The 18051-nt window shown below is 41.3% G+C and overlaps 2 protein-coding genes across 3 annotated transcripts in view; one reads left to right on the top strand and one right to left on the bottom strand.

Moving 5' to 3' along the window:
* Positions 1-14849, top strand: part of INVS (inversin) — an 87321-nt gene extending 72472 nt beyond the window's left edge. The window contains exons 13-17 of the mRNA XM_032181385.1: positions 4191-4492; positions 5960-6764; positions 10011-10240; positions 11115-11195; positions 13932-14849. Coding sequence (XP_032037276.1) covers positions 4191-4492; positions 5960-6764; positions 10011-10240; positions 11115-11195; positions 13932-14047 — 1534 coding nt within the window. The 3' untranslated portion in view covers positions 14048-14849. The remainder of the gene's footprint in view (positions 1-4190; positions 4493-5959; positions 6765-10010; positions 10241-11114; positions 11196-13931) is intronic.
* Positions 14850-15071: 222 nt separating this feature from the next.
* TEX10 (testis expressed 10) overlaps positions 15072-18051 on the bottom strand; it is a 47060-nt gene continuing 44080 nt past the window's right edge. For both annotated transcript variants that reach the window (XM_032181387.1, XM_032181386.1), the window contains exons 12-14: positions 17321-17502; positions 16117-16327; positions 15072-15308 (exon numbers count right to left, since the gene is read on the bottom strand). In XM_032181387.1, the coding sequence (XP_032037278.1) occupies positions 15195-15308; positions 16117-16327; positions 17321-17502 (507 nt within the window). In that variant the 3' untranslated portion in view covers positions 15072-15194. The remainder of the gene's footprint in view (positions 15309-16116; positions 16328-17320; positions 17503-18051) is intronic.

Raw genomic sequence — 18051 nt, 5'->3', positions numbered from 1 at the left:
CCCAAAGAGGTCTCCATCCTTAAAGATTTTCAAGACCTTGCAGTATAAATCCCTGAATAACCTCCTGACCTCATAGACGATCCTTCTTTGAGCAGAATGTTGGCCTTGATGTCTTCTGGAGATCCCTTCCAGCATGTATTCCATATTGTGTGGTCAACCTCTCAGGGAAGAAGCACTGCATTAGGACAGTAACTCAGAAAAGGAAGGACACATTTAAAAAATAGTCTGTAACTCTACATAGAGGTAAAAAGTTGGACTTCCACATTTTTTCAGGAAGAAGCCTTTCTTTTAGAAAACCTGATCTTTAGGGAGATCATGTAAAGTATTTAAAACATGTTCAGAGAAAAACAATAACCAGCATGTTGGGATTTGAAAGGGCTTCAGAGCTCATTCATCACTCTTTCACCTTCCTTTTGAATTTCTCAGAATAAGTTCCTGAAACCATACTTCTCTGTTTTTACCAAGTCTTCTGAATTTGATTCTGACCAGTTGAGGGAAACTGCCTGAGAATGTGAATATGAAAGGGAACATGGATGAAAGTGAATAAGGGGTAAATAAGTCATGATATTTAGGAAGAGAAGAACAGCAAGAAAATAAAACAGTTCAATGAAATGGCCTTCAATAGATTTAGAAGACTGTTGCTCGGGGCAAGAGAGTGCAAGTAGATTATGAGATCCTTCAAAAAACTGGTAGTAAGGCCTGCATGCTGAGTGAAGAGAGGATGTATAGCAAGAGAGAAAATAATGAGCTTTTCAGCAAACTTAAAAGGGAAAGCACATAGTGGAAAGTTTGTGCCATCACTAAAAAAATGAGGGCAGAAATAATATACATTGATAAAATTAGAAAAGCTGAGGTACAAAATAAGAACAAATAACAGGGGATGTGAGATATCACAAGAATTATTGTAAACACATACATTTTAAAAGGATAAGAGTTGGTCCATAAGTGATGGTAAGAAGACTGAAATGCTCTTTTTGCTTGTTTGTTTGCTTTTTTGTTGTATTCTTCATTAAACGTCCAATGATGTTCAATAGCAAATGGAATTCACACTAGCAACAAAGGGTAGGAATGCAGGATAAAATACTGAAAGAGCAATTTAGAGACTAATTGGATGAGGAAGATGCTTTCAGATCCGCTTGGCTTGATGAAATTCATCCTGGGATATACAGAAAACTAGCTGATAAAATCATAAAAGGGTTACCTTTAAAGACTTAAGGAGGCCTGGTGGGACTACAGTATTTGTGAAATGAGCAGAAATCCACCCTGGATCTCATACAGTAGTGTGTCCACGTAAAAAGCAAAGTGTTGAATTCGCAAATGGTAGCAAGATGGAGAAGACTGTAAGCACGCAGAAGTCCAATTTAGAAACCAGAATGGTGTTAATACATCTGAGAAATGACTGAATCAAAAATAGGAGGTCGGGTGTGCACAAATGCACACCTCTCCACATTTTGTATGGCCACTCAGCACAGGAATGCTTGGCAGTAATTAACTGGGTTTTTAACATTTTTGTTAAGGTTAAGGACTATCTGTTAAAAGGTCATAGTCGATCAGAAGCCGAACATGTCATGAATCAACAGTGCCATGGTTTTAAAAGCAGCCATGCAGGATTGTATTAGCAGGAGATAGCTACTTACACAACGTGAAATGTAACTCCTCTTGGTCCAGATAAAGCCTCAGCAGTAGTAGGAGCACAGCTGGAGATCTGTTTTCAGGTATGATTTTTAAAGTAACTTCTTCTGCAAGGATAACTCTGTAAATACTCTCCAGGCACTTGGCTGTGTTCTAAACTTAAAATGATCTCCACAGAGCTGATAGAGGAGGAAAAAAAAAAGAAAAAAGGAAAAAAACAAAACAAAACAAAAAAAAACACTAAATGTTTTTAACAGAACAGAAAAGGTTGAATTCATTTTAGCAGGATCAAAAAATCAGAGCATCTCTGTCTTCACAAATGGTTAAGGCTGAAACTGTTCTTTTTTGGATGCCAAAACCTTATTCCACTGCATCGCTTTTGTAATGAAGTATAAATTTAAGACTCTTAAGGTGTCCAACGTTAGAGTCCTAGTTTGGATCCTGCAGAGTTGCTGGAACCTCCTGAGAATGACCGAGAACCCTTAAGTTAGAAATTTGTCTGCTTCCTTTACCTGTTCATGAAACCTGCTCTCTTAATTGAGACAAGAGTAAAAATTGATTTTTTTTTTTTATTTTGAAAATATCTTTCACTGTAAAACAAATGGTATTTGTGATCAAATAAAGCAAACCCCAACGGGAGGTTTGTAAGTATTCAGGAAACTTAATCAGCTAAGCTATCCTGTGACAATTAGGATGATGGCCTATGAACAGGGAGCTTTGAAATCCAGTCCTTTTATTACTTCATCGGTTTCATCTGCAAAATTAGCACAAGAAATCTCCTTTTACTTCTTCTCAGCTTCCAGTCCTGTGTTACTTCCATAACTCTACAATTGGCATGTCGCTGATGTTAATGTTTTGAGCTAATCTGCTGGTCCAAAGCGTGCAGGCCACTCTGTCTTTCGTGTGTCACACAACCTGGCTCACGCTTTCTTTCCTAACACTGAGGGGAAGGTACTGGTGAAAATGAGTGTTGTGTGAATAGTAAGATCTGATTTCTCAGATCAAATGGCAGAGCAATGGCAGTGAGATCCATCCTGCACACGAGACAGACATCCCCACGCAGTCTGCTTGTGGAATGCCGATATTATTTCAAGCTAGCCCCATTTCCCTTGCCACGGGGAATACTGAGCCTCGGGCTGCCAGGAGTGTATTTTTTAGATCAATTAACAGCTTTTCAGGTACAAAGTTCAATCAGCTTCTTCTGCGGCGCGCACTTCATGAGATAGTCCTGACAGATAAAGTTAAGGCTTCTCCCTGGCACATCACACCGAAATGACACGTCCTGGCATTGATGCGACTCCCAGGAAGCGAGGATGGCATGCTGCATAACTAACCTGTCATATGCTGTGCTGTGAGCTCATGTGTCAACAGGCTGCAAACTATGTTGGAGCATTGCAAGCGAGTTAAAATACCAGGCAGCTACATGATACGACATTTACCAGCTGTCCATTCCAACAGGAAAAGTGTCACTTCGTCTCCTAACCCGCGCTTAATTTATAAAAACAAATTCGATGGTAGGTAGATAGGGAGCGTTTGCTACTTGTTGTTGGGTTGTTCTGCTTTGTAGGAAAACAATTTGAAAGTGCAACCGTGTTTCTTTGTATTTCAAAATAGGCTGCAAAATTTTATTGAGCAGATGTGCCTTTCGTAACCTTGTCCAGAATTCTTTTATATCTGCACTGCTTAAGAGATGCATGACACAAGTTTTTAATTCCCGTCTCGTATTTTCAGGATTTATCATTTATATAATGTGTAATCCATTTACGTAAAATCATGGAATCACAGAACGGTTTGGGTTGGAAGAGACCCTAAAGAACATCTAATTCCAACACCCCTACCAAGGGCAGGGATGCCACCCACTAGATCAGGTTTATTTCAAAATAAATTCCGTAATTATCTACCAATGCTAAGTATATACCAGCAGGTTAGTCCTATAGCTAATTTGAAGTTGGTTGGTAATTGTCTGTAATAGGTGTTACATAGGTAAATAAGAAGAATAATTTTCAAGCAGATGACGTGTCTTTTATGAAATTTTCTGATTTTCAAATAAATAGAGTGCATCGCATTACTGTTTATATTAAAGCATGGTTCATTACTAATTCAAAGCGTTCTTATTAGTATCATGTTTCTTGTTTTCTGACACCTTTTTTCAAATCCTTCCACGGGTACTGGTTTTTTTCCTTAGATTTAAAAATAAAACTAGTGAAAAGAGAAACTATGCTTTTCAGTTTTGTATCTGCATTAAAAAAAAAAACAGCCTAAGTTACATAGTTTTAAATGAGGGAGTGTTTTAAAATCAGTTTTAACTGCTGCAAAGTGAATGGGAAGCTGACTTCTAAGGACTTAACCTTCATTAAGCTGTAGCTGCAAGTTAGTTGTTATTTTGGATAAAGCTAAGACACTTCAGTGTAATAGGTCGCCCTTTCTCACAGAAAAGATGTCATATTCAAGATTTTGTTTTGTCAGTGTCAGGCTTCTAGAGACGAATGTGTTCAAGTTAGATACATGCTCCCAAAATTTTGTCTTTGGAATTCTCATGGCATTTACTGTAATTACAGGAAACGTGAAGAAGAAAGTAAGAGAAAAGAAGCCAAGCTGCAGAAAGGAACGCAGAGCGTGGAACAAAGCAAGTTTCGAGTACAACAGAATCCAGCGAATCGAGAGAAAACTACCAGCATCCTGCAGCTGCCTAACAAACAAACTGATATACAGAGTAAGAGACCTCCCTCTCTCAGTGCTTCCCAAATTCAGCCAGGAAGAACCAGTAGAGGTTCGCCTAAAGCTTGTCACAACAAAGGGACACCAAAGGAGACGTGCCCATCTTCAGAGCCTCAGAGCGATGGTCATAAAATCAGTCAAGGTTTGTAATAATTTTTATTTGATTATCCTTTTTGTCCACGTCTGGGGAAATTCATATGTAGGGCCTGTTTTACTCTGTCATTTCTTGTTCTTTCATTTTTTAAGCAATTCATATGGGACAGAGTTGGATACAGATTCCTGTTTGCATGGTTGAAATAAAAAAGCATTCTACGGGCCATATTTGCAAACCAGGTAGTAGCTCCTGGTGAGTTAAGAATAACAAAGCCCCTTTTTTCAAAGACTCTGTAAAAAGTAACTTTTTCAGAGATCAAAATGATGATGTGACAGTGCTGGAAATTTCATACATGTGAACTGAACGTCAGCTCTTTGCTGTTTTTATTGATGGCACTGGTAATTTTGTACTTGGCTTCACTGGAAGTGGAATTATGCCCCAGAAATCTTGGCATCAAAAGGCACATTTTTCTAAAATTGTAGTAGCACACTTCTGAATTTGTTGATTCCCTGTTGTAATAAAAGAGAGGGAATTTCCTTCTGCATTCTGGAAGATAAGAAAAAAAGAATAACATAGATTTAAAAAATAATTAATTAAAGTAATACTCGATTAAAATAGATTATATTATAGATTTTTTTTCCTGTCCTATAACAGACAGGACTATTTACCCATATGACAATCCTGTGCAAGTTAGAGTACCCTCACAGCCCATATTGACTTGTCACCGTGATAAATCTTCTCTGTCAGAGACATCATTGATGATAATCCTGAGTTTCTTCTGTATAGACTGCTAATCTGCCATATTCTGCTAACCAGAGGGTATCACTAAAGCATTACAGTGAGGTCAAATACAGGATGGTTTTACCAGGATTTGGATAACTTGAGTGGTTTTCTTTGATCAAAGCTTTCTTTCTTTGCTTTTTCCACTTTTACATATCCTTTAACTGCTTCTCTCTCACATTTTGTCTGCTCTGTAAAGAAACCTTGCATCAAGGGAAAAATGGGAAGAACTTTGAAGTTTTTTTAGGATATCAAGGAAGGTATCGACAAAACCATTGCTTTGGGTTTCCTGGATCAGTAGCTTACATTGACATTGTGTGCCAGTGTTGAGCAGGGTGGATAGAGCAGAAATTTGGCAAGGAAGCTGGAAACAAGGACAGTCTGTTAAGGTGTCCTCACTGCAATCAGCAGGTGTGTTCACGTGGCTGCATTCTTCTGCCATGTGGTGAGCTGGTTTCTTTGGAAAAGACACCATATTCGGGTAGGTGAAGAAACGTTTTTTCTCTGTGAACTTTTTTAGGCATCTAGTTCAGATTTAGTGTGTGAAAGAGAGATACTTGGAGAATGGTTAGCAAATGAAGAAGTCTGGGACTGTGCTATTCCAAGCAATCATTACCTCTTCTAATTCTTCCTAATTAAACTTTTTTTTTCCCTTTAAGTAATTGAGAAAAAAAATAGAGTAGTAACCTTTGAAGACTGAATGCTGAACATTTGTTTCCATTTCTCTGTTTAAAGAATTATCGAGAAAACACATCAGAAGCAAGCCAAGTTGTGTCCATTTCCATTGTGGCAAAGCAGAAGAGGTGACAAAAGTTGAAGCCAAGCATCAGGTTGCAGCTGCTACGGAAGTGGATGGAGAAAAGCACAGAGAGCACACCACCAAGGCAAATGGTACTTCTGCTCGTGGTAGCAGAAGGCACACTTCTGCTTGTAGGACTGCTAGTGCTGGGGAGAGATTACGGGATCAAAGTCAGTCTTCGTTTGGTAGCAGGGACCACGGTGAAGGAAATTCTGCGTTCGTGTGCAGCATCAGTTGTGCTGGGGGAGTTGCGAGAAGTTCCAAGCAGTGTGAAGCTGTTCCAAAGGGCAAAAGGCATCAGCAAAAATCCAGAAGTAAAGAGGTAAACGATGAGAGATGCTCACCAGCTGGTTCTAGCAGACCAGGGAGTGCCAAAACGGTGTTTGTAAACAGCAGAACTGCCAGCGTGCATGCCGTAGAACAAACTAACAATGTGGGAAATAATGAATTAGCGAAAAAGCCCTCCCCTTTATTGTCTGTTGAGGCAGAATCTACCAGAACCGTGCCAAGAAATCCAGCAGCGTGTTCTGCCTCCGATGACAGTTTGAACTTGGAAAAAACAGGCGGAATCGGATCCAGGAATGCAGATGATCAATTATGTTCTGTCGCATGGCAAACTACAAATATTGAACTAATCCCTTTGGAGGTTCGAATGCAGATAATAGAGAAAGAAAGAACAAGGAAAGAGCTGTTTCGGAAGAAGAACTACGCTGCCACGGTTATACAGAGGACGTGGAGAAGGTAAGGCTGCTATTTCAGTAGCTGGAGATGACGCACAATTAGATGTAAATCACATTAGGCGTCAGCAATGTGTTTTATTTGGGCCTTTTGCTTGGAACATTACCAGTGATAAATCAGGAATTTAATAATCTTTCACCAAACCAGTGGAAGTGTGTGCCAGATGCCTAGAATTGCATTAGCAAGTTCATAAAAAGTGCAAGGTAAGTGATGACTTTTAATAATTGGAGGAGTTATTACACTTCTATTTCACGCATTGCTATTTCTCAGTAGAGCGTCGATCGGGATCCGCCTCAGCCCCGCGCTCACTGCTCTCACGTTCGTTAGCAGCCTTGCTCGTGGAGGCAGCCTTGCTTGTGTCTCATGGCAAGGCCGTGGCCAAAAATTGAAAGACCAGCTCTGAATCGCTGCTGTGTGAGCCAGCTGTGCTGGAAAGCAGAGATCTGGTGGTGTAACACCACGTAGCTCTGAGAGGTGGTAACCACGAGGTTGTGCTGCCTGTGTTCGGCGCTGTTTCCAGGCTTACAAAATCCTAAGGTCCTGATTTTGCAAGGGGAGTGCCACCCGTGTTCCCCATTGCACAAGGCACCAGGCAGCCAAGAGACAAGCATCACCAGCTTATTGCTTGCCGAGTTTTGGGAACCCATCACTTTTTACAGTTAACTTAGGGAGTGCAGAGAGGTTTCGTCCTGCACAGAGGCAGCTGCTGCTGGCCACTGGTGGAGGTGAGGTGGGTACCAGCACAGGTGCCCCGTGGTCCAAGCTGGTGCTTCGTTTGTTCCTAAGCTGAAATGTGGCCGTTTGAACATTCACGTTGGCTCAACAAAACAAATGCTTCTGTTTGCTCCAGCTCTTTTACTGATTAGCTGAAGTATTTCCCAGCACGAGGTTGGGTTTACAGCCCTGTAATATTGCGGTTTATCTCTTCGCTGGTGTTGGCATCCAAAAGTGACGTTGGCTTTTGGAAGTACACCCCTATTCCAGGGGAATGCTAGCATTTGGGTTCATGTTATTTTTAATCCATTTTGAGCCTTTTTGAGGGGTGAAAATTCTGACTTTTTAATACAGTGTCACTGTACACAGTATTTCTGTACTTCTCTCATCTTTGGTGTCTGCTTGCTCTTTATGACATCTGCACATACATGTAGGTCTGCACACAGGTCTGCAAATCAAAGCTCTCACTTTTTTTACCTTCCCAAATTTTCCCAAATGTTCTAAATTGTCCTTTAACTTCTCTTCCATTTCTGAACCTGAATTCTTGTTTTGCTTTCAGATCCTTTTGGATACCAAAAAGCAAAGGAAGTCAGGATTAGATTAGGGGAGCACATCCCTGTGTGATACCATTTTTTCTGAAAGTTACGCTGTTTTCAGTCAACAGAAGATTAAAATCCTTACAAAGCAGCAGGTGCCTGATACAGCTTCCAGTCAGTGTAAAGATGCACACTGAGCACTTGTGCAAATTACCTCACAAGACTCAGGATCTGAAGCCGGGTGTCCAGCTGGCTTACTTCTGCAGAAATCTCTCCATTCCATTTAAATTTTTGGCTATCCGAGGATTTTGGATAGATCTTTCCAAAATACCCCCCTGTAAAACCATGGTGATGCGTTACCTAAACTGGAAGCGTGTGCAGGTTCATGCACAGACTGGTCTCTTGGCAGCAGGTGGTTGCTCACTTACTTAAAAGACTGGAAAACATGGGGATTTAGGCTTGTTTAATAATCTGCCATTTAAAGAATCAATGAAGACAAGTAAATATATTTGTAGCACCTACAAAACTCAGACATTGTACAGAACATTAATGAGTATCGTAAATCCTGCAGGACTGCAAGGGAGGCTGCGTTTGCTCCTCCTCTGGCTCCCAAGTCAGAGGGTCTCACCTGTTTGTCTTTGAGTCCAGGCTTGTGCAGGTGAACAGCCTGCACCTGGAGACAGACAGAACTGTAGAAAAATGTGCTCGAGTTTCAAATGTCTCAATTCCCAGCGTCGGCAGGCCTCATAAATGCAGTCCCACAGAGCCCACGTCAAGGTGTGCGCCTTGCCAAAGGTTAAGTGCTCTTCCTGCTCGCTGAGGCTTGCAGAGCCCGTGTCTGCCTCGCTGTCTCCTCAGGAGCACTGGGGCCTGTCCCCTTCCCTGCAGCCCACAGGGAGTTGACAAAACTGGAAGCCATTTGGTTGCTGTTACAGCTGGGCTGCTGCTGGAGTCAAGGGGTTTCAGCCTGTTACTGCTCCACACACTCCTTACCTTTCTTTTCTGTGCCTTACCTGTACTGACTAAGTACTGGGTGTTTTGCTAAGGCACCACAGATCAGACCCACGGTGAACCAAACTTGGTCCCATTCTGCTTTGTCTCCCTAGAAAAGCGTTTCTTCCTCTGTCCCCAGTTAACGCTCCTGTCCTGAGCTCAGGCAGTGCTTTGGATGCCAGCGGGGAAGCCGATCAATGTGTTCTGGCCGCGTACCAAACACTGACAATTAATATTTTACAAGTGTTGCTCAATGTTCGTTTGTGGCAGCTTTGTGCTGGGAAGATTCAGAGTTAATTGCCAGGCCAGTTAATTGACTTTGTGAGTGTGAAACGCCAATATCCGATTGAAGGCTTCTACCTGATTCAGGACCAAAAGAGAAATACAAGAAGGGCCCTCCTCGTTTGCTGGGGCCACCAGGCACTCCAGGGGGAGGGACAGATAATCTGCGGTCACCTCTTGGCACGGGGCTGTGACCGCACACAGGAGGTTAGGGGCTGGGGAGGTGCTGAGGGGAAGGGGAGGAAAGCCAGAAGACCCCTGCCAATGGGGCAGGGGGGAGCATCTTTGGAGACCGTATGGAAACAGCACGGATTTCTGTAGGGATGTGCAGGTAGATTTGGCTTCCCTTGCATTGATTTACCCGAAATAACAACGTGGTAAAGCGCAGTCGAAAATGTGATGTTATTTTGCGAATACAGAGAAAATGAGAAAATAGTATTGATTATAGTGCTACATCATAAATATTTATAGGTTTTCTCTCCTCCCGATTTTCTGATACCCGTAACGCCAGGTCCCTATTAGCTGTGTGAGGCAAGGGATGCCTCCAGAACTGAACCCAGTTCCTACTTTTTCTTCTGAGCAAACATTTCTCGTCCGAGCAACTTGGCGCATCAGTGGGAGTGCAGCTTCCCCAGTTCCTCATGTAATCCCCCGTGTGAGTTGAAAGCACCAAAGTTAAAGCAGGTCACCTCAAACAAGCGCTCTTCTCTTTTCTGCCCTCTAGTTACCACCTGCGACAGGAGTTGTTCCGGCTTCTTGGCGCGAAGCGGCAGTGCAAAGATGAAGACAAATGGAGCCAAGAGGCAGCTGCCTTCCTCCTTCAGGTTGCCTGGAAGAAACAGCTGAGCCACAGCCCTCTGAAGTCAGCTCCTTCGTGTAAAACTCTGAAACCTGTGAGCAAAACCAGCTCAGCCATAAAAACCAGCAAGCAGTCCATCCTCAAGCAGATATACGGTAATTTTGTCTTATAACAAAGTGTTCCCTGCGTTTTGAATTCTTTCATACACTTCTTACCTAATTGTTAGGGATTTAAACTATTTATTTATAACAATGAGTTTGAGTCTCAGGTGCTGTGGGTAGTTCTGTAACTTTCTGGTTTTAAGAACCACCTCAGTGATTTAACATGGTTTCCTCTACAGCCGCGTGAATCGCCGTGTCGCTATTCCAGCACAGGTCTCGAGCAACCAGACCAGTTCTGTTCAGAACTTTTTAAGCATTGTTTTAAACTTTTATGGTATTTCCATTATTATTATTTTAAAATATTTCCACTTGAAGACTGTGGCGGTGTTCAGTGTTAATGGCTGCATTGTCTGAAGACAGACAATCTTCATTGAAAAGGCAAAAATCATCTTTTATAACACTGCGGTGCTTTGCACTGTGCAGAAGAAAGCATCTTGAGGAAACTAGAGGAAAAGCATTGTTTTTAAAACTCAGGTTCCTTTGTAGGGTGGATCACTGATGGAGTAAAGACATGCTAACTGTACATGTATGTACTATAACAGGTGCTAAGTCACTTCTGTTATGGCTCTGTAGTTTAAACAGCCAAAAAGGGTCAATAAAATAAAATAAATAAAGGTATCACGTAATGTTTCTTCTGTTATATGCAATACTATATGTAGTATGTATATATATATATGCTTTAAGACATTTTCAAAGTTTGCTCAAAGTTTTGTTGAAGTTGTAACAGTTTGCTGTCATACAAAACGTCTCATCATCATCCTCATGATCAGTGAGAGTATTTGTTAGGAGAAAATAATGTAATTTATAGCTATTCATAACCACATCTTTATAGGGATAAGCATAGCGCTGTTCTTGTTGTTTACTAAAGGACGTTCTCAGGAAGGCAAAGGATGTCAGCCAGCAAGACCTTCCTCTAAGCTGAAACTTTCCGAGGTGCCACTGGTCTCAGGTAAGACATGTATACACTTTAATAGTACCAGGAAGATAACAAATGACTTTAATGTTTGTTTATCGATATATATGTCACCGGGATCATCTTAGAAAAGAAAAAAAATCTGTTCAAGAGCTGGTATCTCACATCAAGACACGTAACTGCTGCCAACCTGGTGTGACTGCATGTTCTGTCGCTGCTTTTGGACTTAGCTGAGCACTGTGCTTTTATCCTTGTATTGAATCATTTATACGAAAGCCTGTTTTGATTGGGCTAGGACAGAGCTTAATATCATGGATTTGTACAGTAATAAGCAGCCCAGCTGAGGTTAAAATCACTTACAGATGCCTCTAACGGTGGTTCATCAGCACAAATATTTCCTAGCCCTGTGGAAGTAAAGGTAGTGGGTAACTGCATGGACTAAGAATTTACATACCTGTTTCTTAGAAATATATGCTTTAGTTGATGGATAAAATTTGAAAATCTGAAGTTAGTCATCTAATCTCTAACCTTGCTACTGAAATGGCTCAGTGGAGTTCCTGGCCTGTGCACAGGGCCTCAGTTATTTCATAGATTTTTTTAATATGCAGAGAGTTTTAAGGCGTTAAAGAAAGCACGTGTATCTGCTGTTTAGCACAGGAACCGTGTAAGAAGTCATTACTAGGTCTTCCTTGGGAGAGCCTCCATTGTATTTGTGACTGAAATTTTCTCTGTGGAACAGGCAGCAGGGCAGTAGGGGCTCCAGACAAGTACTTGTGGGTTGGCATGAGGGGGACTGTCAAGACAATGCCAGCAGAGATGGGGCTACAACGCGTAATACAGGATAGCACCCAAGGGCACAACCCATAGAAATAGCATTGAGGTCAGTAGAGGCTGGAAGCTTTATGCACGGGGCAGTAATTTGACAGGTAAGTTAAAAATGAAGTCACAGTTGCCTCTCCGAGGAGTATTCCTTTGGTAGATGCCAGTTTTGAGAACTTTGCATCTCCTGTAGTTCAGAGCCAGGCTGCAGACCGGTAGGAAAAGCAAATGGCTGAAGGAGACAGCAGTTCACATACTTTGCACAGGAAAGTGAAATCCATTTTCCCACTGGTTTCCAAACACTGAAGTCAAAAGGCACTCCACCAGCAGACCTGGCCCTCAGTTTGTCATCTCTGCCTCACTGCGAGACCGAGGCTTTTTTTTCTTCCACTGCTTGAAATAACTGCTTTAATTAAGAGGCACAACCAGACAGGTGTTTGATTGCCACCTCTTCATACAGCCCCCAATCTAAATGTTAAGAGAGCTTTAGCAAATAATGCTTCTTTTCGTGTAGCTTCCCAGGACAACAGATCTCCCTGTCTGCTGCTATAAAAAGGCTTTCTTCTGAGGCCTGCCTGTCCTTTACTTTCATAACTTGGTGACGAATAGGACGGTGATAGGAACTCTGCCCAGATCCCACAGAACACTACCCACTTTTATTCACCTAATAGGAGCTGGGGGAACTTTAGCCCTCGCTTAAAGACAATAACATGTTTTTCATCTGGCTGCCTCCGTGCATGACAACATTACGTTTGTTGGAAAAGTTCAGAGCTGTCAGTGGCTAATGCCAGATCCTCCACTTCTGACGTAGGTGCCTGGAGTAGGTCAGCGTGGACTGCTCAGTTTGAGTCCTCGCGTGCAGGAGGTGCGGCGGGGAAGGTGAAGCCTGACTATCAGCCCTAGCTTTCATGTTCCTAGAGCTCGTGGAAAAAGCACGCGGTGACAAAGCTCTCACAGGAGACTGGCACCAAACTCATTTAACTCCTTGGCATAAGCAGAGCAAACGCTTCGGAGTGGGCACAGAAGGTAGCGAAAGGAAATACGCAAATAAGTAAGGAGCAGGGGAGAGAGGAAGGAAGGACAGGTAGAAAAGGAGTGAGTGTGTAATGGGATGTACAGACAATGGATAGATGTTAAAAAATACAAAACTGTTCTTGTGGATTGGGAAAATAGTGCCTCTGTGAGTGTTATCAGTTAAAGTATTTGGAAAATGGAAGTTGATGATATAGATATTTTTAAATATAGACACCTTTTGTCAATTCAGTAAATGACAGCTGAAGAAGCTCTCTGCAGCAGGCCAGAAAGATAAGCCCCCTTTTTTGTTTTACTGTCACTATCAGAAGTGTTCATGAAGCTACAAGGGAGGTGTTTTTTTTGAACTATTGGCATTAGAAGGAATGTTTGCATCCAATCTACAAAACTGGGAAAGGAATACACACTGCTTGTAGCACATTACACTAAATAAAAACAGTGAGTGAGTGAGTCCTGATGTTAAGCCAGGCTCAAAACTGCAGCGAATGGGCAGCTGCTGTTCTGTTTTACTTTCTAGTAATTCAGGGAGCACTTGCTTTAACCCTGGACTAGCTGCCCTTATCTTCCAGAAACAACCCAGCACCTATCGTTAGAGGACAGGAATATTGCTAAACAAAATCTCTCACTGCTCTTCAGCAAACTCAGCCAGGAGCATTAATTAGTGACATCAGCCTCAAAACTCTCATAAGGGTAAATCCTAAATTAAGCTCCATTATTATGCCCAAATTAAACAGACTGTCATATTTAGGTTGTACTGAGTGCCAGAGAAAGAGGTCTTTTTACAGATAAATCACCAGTGAGACGTGAGGAACAGGGCACGTTTGTTTCCTGGTAGGTTCATTGTGAACTGCAGAACCCAGTGCAGCTTAAACTTTTTTCTCAGCTGGAGTTACTCATCACAACTATTTTGGCCTTTTCCAGCAACCAACCTCCAGTATGTTAATTTGCTGGAGAACATGGGAAGATCCAAGCAGTTTTCCTACAACATGAGACCGACCACTGCTGCAAAATCAAAAAGTACAAGAGCGAAGCACTAAGGAAAACGGGACCTGGGAGTTCAAGGAACAGATCCTGGTATAAATGCAATTGTTCCGTAACGTGCAAATCATCTACATTTTAAACTCGAACACATTTTCAATGTTGTATTATATCAGCATTACATGCCAAGCAGACTGCTAAGGAGCTGGACTTCACTTTGTGTACAAATTAGTTTTTAAATGCAACTGTTAATTTATTTACTGACAGGATGAAATCTGAACTGCATTCGGAAACAGAAAATTAAGTGCTGAGCCTAGCATTGCAGGGCAGTTGCAGCGGTTCGCAAACATTTCCATTGTCAAAAGTAGGAATTTTGAACACGTTTATAAAATGCAGTTTCAATGGACTGAAACTGTACTGGAGATGTAACAGTTCTAAAAGACTGCTGTTCCATTTCACCTCAAATTTAATAAATGTATTCAAATTTATTAAATGTATTCCAAAACCTAAGCAGGAAATGAAGTACAGACCTCGTGCTCCATTCTCAGCTAGCTACGGCTTTGGAAGGACAAGTAGAAATGGTGACAAAAAAATCACTCAGTACATAAAGGCCTTTCCACAGCCTATGGAAATTGCTAGGTACGTTTTCTACTTTTGAGATAATCCCCAATTATTTATTTGTTAATAACTGTATTTTTTATATATGCATAAAACGAGTTTCTGCAGAAAGCAAGAAAGGACAGGGGCCTGCTCTAGATGAAGACTTGTTAGTTTTAGCTTTGGAGCTGCCAGTGTACAGTATTTACTTTGCATAAAGCCTTTAAAAATATGAATTCACAAAAAATAAGTTATTCAAATCTCAAAATATATTATTTTTTTCTAGCTGATGTTACATAATTCTAATTATTCTAATTAATGCAATGCTTAAAAATAATAGCTGACTGGAGTCGATAAAAGTCTGTTTCTCTACAAGCACTTAAGCTTCAAGAAGATTCCTTAACTAACCCCTCCCTGTGGTCTTTAACAAAAAGAAAATTAGAGTTATGTTTACTTGCTTGAAAAGAAAGCTCTTAGAAGCAAGTGTGCAGTTCTTTGTAAAATTTTTATTGTTTCACTTACAAAAAAAATGGACAAGCTTTGTTCCAACATCTTCCATTCAAAACTAAATAGAAGTAAATGCTTTACAATAAATGCAGTTCCACCTCTTTAATATACCGTGTTCATAGGGCCAGGTCCCTGGGGGTGAGAGGCAAGGTAGATGTTGAAACAGTAATGGAGGTCAGTTAGCCACTGCTCTTGGACTTCGCCACTCTTCAGTGTCTAGAAAGAAGGGGAAAAGGAAAATAAAAGGGTAAAACTCAGTTTCACCAGCAGTATTAGTAAATCTTCACTTTGTTTCTACAGTTAACCAGGTGCTCTGTTGAAGATACGAGATAGCCTCGTTCACCCGCATGCACGTACACATGTAAACACGATGTGCCTGTTAATTATGTCAGCATAAAGTGTTATTATTTGGCATGTTGAGTCAGTGTTACATTAGGAGTGTGTGAATTCTATCAGATGCGTTTCCTTACTCTCTAATTGCAGCAGCTTGCTTACTTTCCAATTCTGCCATTTGTAGTCCATCAAAATGCAAATGAGCAGGGCTGTTCTAACAAGGGAGAGCTCAATGCCCAAGCCTACAGCAGAGCTGCTACCAACACACCAACCCAGACCACAGGCCCGTAATTCACCTCCTTACCATTCCTAAGTGGTTAAAAAAACAAAACCAGATGTATTTAAGGGAGTTTGTCTGTTTTAATTATGTCTTTATACACAGACATACCCCTGCTCCAACAGAACAGAAAGAAGTAGCTTCTTATTTTGGCACAGCTCTGCATCAACCAGGCTGGGCAGGTTGTCCCCTTCCAGTGCCTTTTGTTACTTTTGTTGGGCTGAATCAAGCTCAATACCAAACCTGCCTGCCCTGCGCAGTGAGTATAGGAGCTGGGAGAAGCAGCAGCCTGCACTACCGAGACAAATAAAATTGTAACTTGTGTTTTACCAAGTGCGGGGTTTGCACTAAGTTACAAACATAAACATGAAGTCTATCCTCGTGGTCTCTGGGAGACGAGAGGAGGTTTCTTACCATAATGTCCTTGATAATCTGCTGCACCAGAAATTCATTTGTCATCATGTGGCTCCTGAGCTGCCCGTGCTGCATTAGCAAGCGAAGCAGCTGAGCGACCACAGGCAGCTCTTCCCGACAGATCCTGCTCACTTGGAGGCTTTGCAGCATCACCCTCAGTAATCGTGGCAGGAGCGCTAACGCAGAGATGCACGAACCCCACAGCATATCCCTGAGAGGAACAGGGAACAAAAAATTGAAATGATGAGGGAAGATTACTTCAAATACACTTCTGTGACCTACGCCTTGTATTTCTACACGGAAATGTACCTCTGCGTGGAAACCACTTGGCAGGATTACACTCTCAATTAGAGCTGAAGCAGAAAATTTGTACAGACAAATGCTAAATTTGAAATCATTCTAAGATTATGGACAATACTGGGGAAAAAAAATTAAGGTTCTGCCCTGGAGCTTCCAGTGTTGCTGAAGCTTCTCCACAGTGTAATTTCTGCTTGATGCAGCAGCGAGGACTTCTTCTGTAATTAAAATACACCTCAATCTCTAAGAGTCAACCTCCTGCCCCCCAGTATGAAGGTAATGCAATCAGCTTTTTCTACTATTTAAATGCAGTAAATGAAGGAGGAGTCTGGTTTTAAGAACACATCTAAAATCAACTCTGAACAACTTTTTTGTATGTGGCACGGTTATAGGAAAAATTCTGAAGTTTAAACTGTTAAAAGACATTTCTGCTACACAGGTAAATAAACTTATTGAAATCTGGCGTCTGTGGCTTTTTTATTTTTCCTCCTTTTTAAATCAAATGGATTTGCAGTCTACAGAATGACTCCTGAGAAGTTTTATTAAAGCTGAACCATCACGTCAAGTACAAGCTTATAAAGACAAATTCTTTGCGTGTTGCTTTTCAATGCATCTAATGAAACTAAAGGGTAAAGCTACAGATTAAGGTATAAATATTTACCTTTCTGCAGCTAGGATCGTTCTGGCATCTAACTAGAACAACTGGAAGTAAAAGCTTTGAGATGAAACATTCTTCAGTTGTTGTTTCAAATAATTCCAGCTCAGTTTGCAGATTTTTTTTCTTACATCACAGTCCTATTTGGTAGTAAGCAAGGGGGGCTGTCCTTTCATTTGACATCTCTAAATACTTGTTATGTTTAGGTTATAAAGGCAGAGGCAATTAACGGAGTAAGAAAAGCAACGTTACCTTTTCTGTACATGTTCTGCATCCTCTTTGTCTAAAGTTAGCAGGAAGTACAGCAGACTGTAACAACAGGAGGCTAGGAACTTGTGTAGATTTTCACTTAGGATGCAAGCTTGATCCAAGAGCTTATTTATGGCACACAGTACAGACCCAGCTGTGCTGTCGGGTATTACAACCAATCCAACCTGTATTAAAACAAAAATCCCCGAGTTCATCACTTTATACACGAGTTTTTCTGTTAAACAAACATCTAATGCCAAATGTTGCTATTTTTCCCTATTATAACAAATATTACTTTGTTTCTCTTACAGTAAACACATACCGCTCCATTTTTTAAATTCCTATTTTGCTTAGAAATTGATACCCAGAGCAAAATAAGGTTTAGAAGTATTTAAGCCTTAGCAGTCACCCCCGGTTAAAGAAGGGCTATCAGAAGACTTGTATTATATTTTACAGAGATTTTTTCTCATTCCCCAAACTGAAAATCCTCCACCCAGAAGTCCGGATAGAGTCACTCACTTTCCTACAACAGCCCAGGCAAAACTTTGAAGCACCCGCTGTTTCTCCAGATCCCTGCAACACGCAGACCTCTCAAAACTGAACTGGTTTTTGCGTGTATGATGTTGCGAGTTAGAAAGAGGCCAAAATCTAGAATCAAATCTTGTAAACCACCGGCTTTCAAATAAAAATCAATACAAACAGGCAGCTAACAGCGACTGTAACCACATAAGAAA

The sequence above is a fragment of the Aythya fuligula genome, chromosome 2 (genome assembly GCF_009819795.1).
Source record: "Aythya fuligula isolate bAytFul2 chromosome 2, bAytFul2.pri, whole genome shotgun sequence".
NCBI lineage: Eukaryota > Metazoa > Chordata > Aves > Anseriformes > Anatidae > Aythya > Aythya fuligula.
The sequence above is the reverse complement of the archived record's forward strand: the minus strand, read 5'-3'. Positions and strand labels throughout refer to the sequence as shown.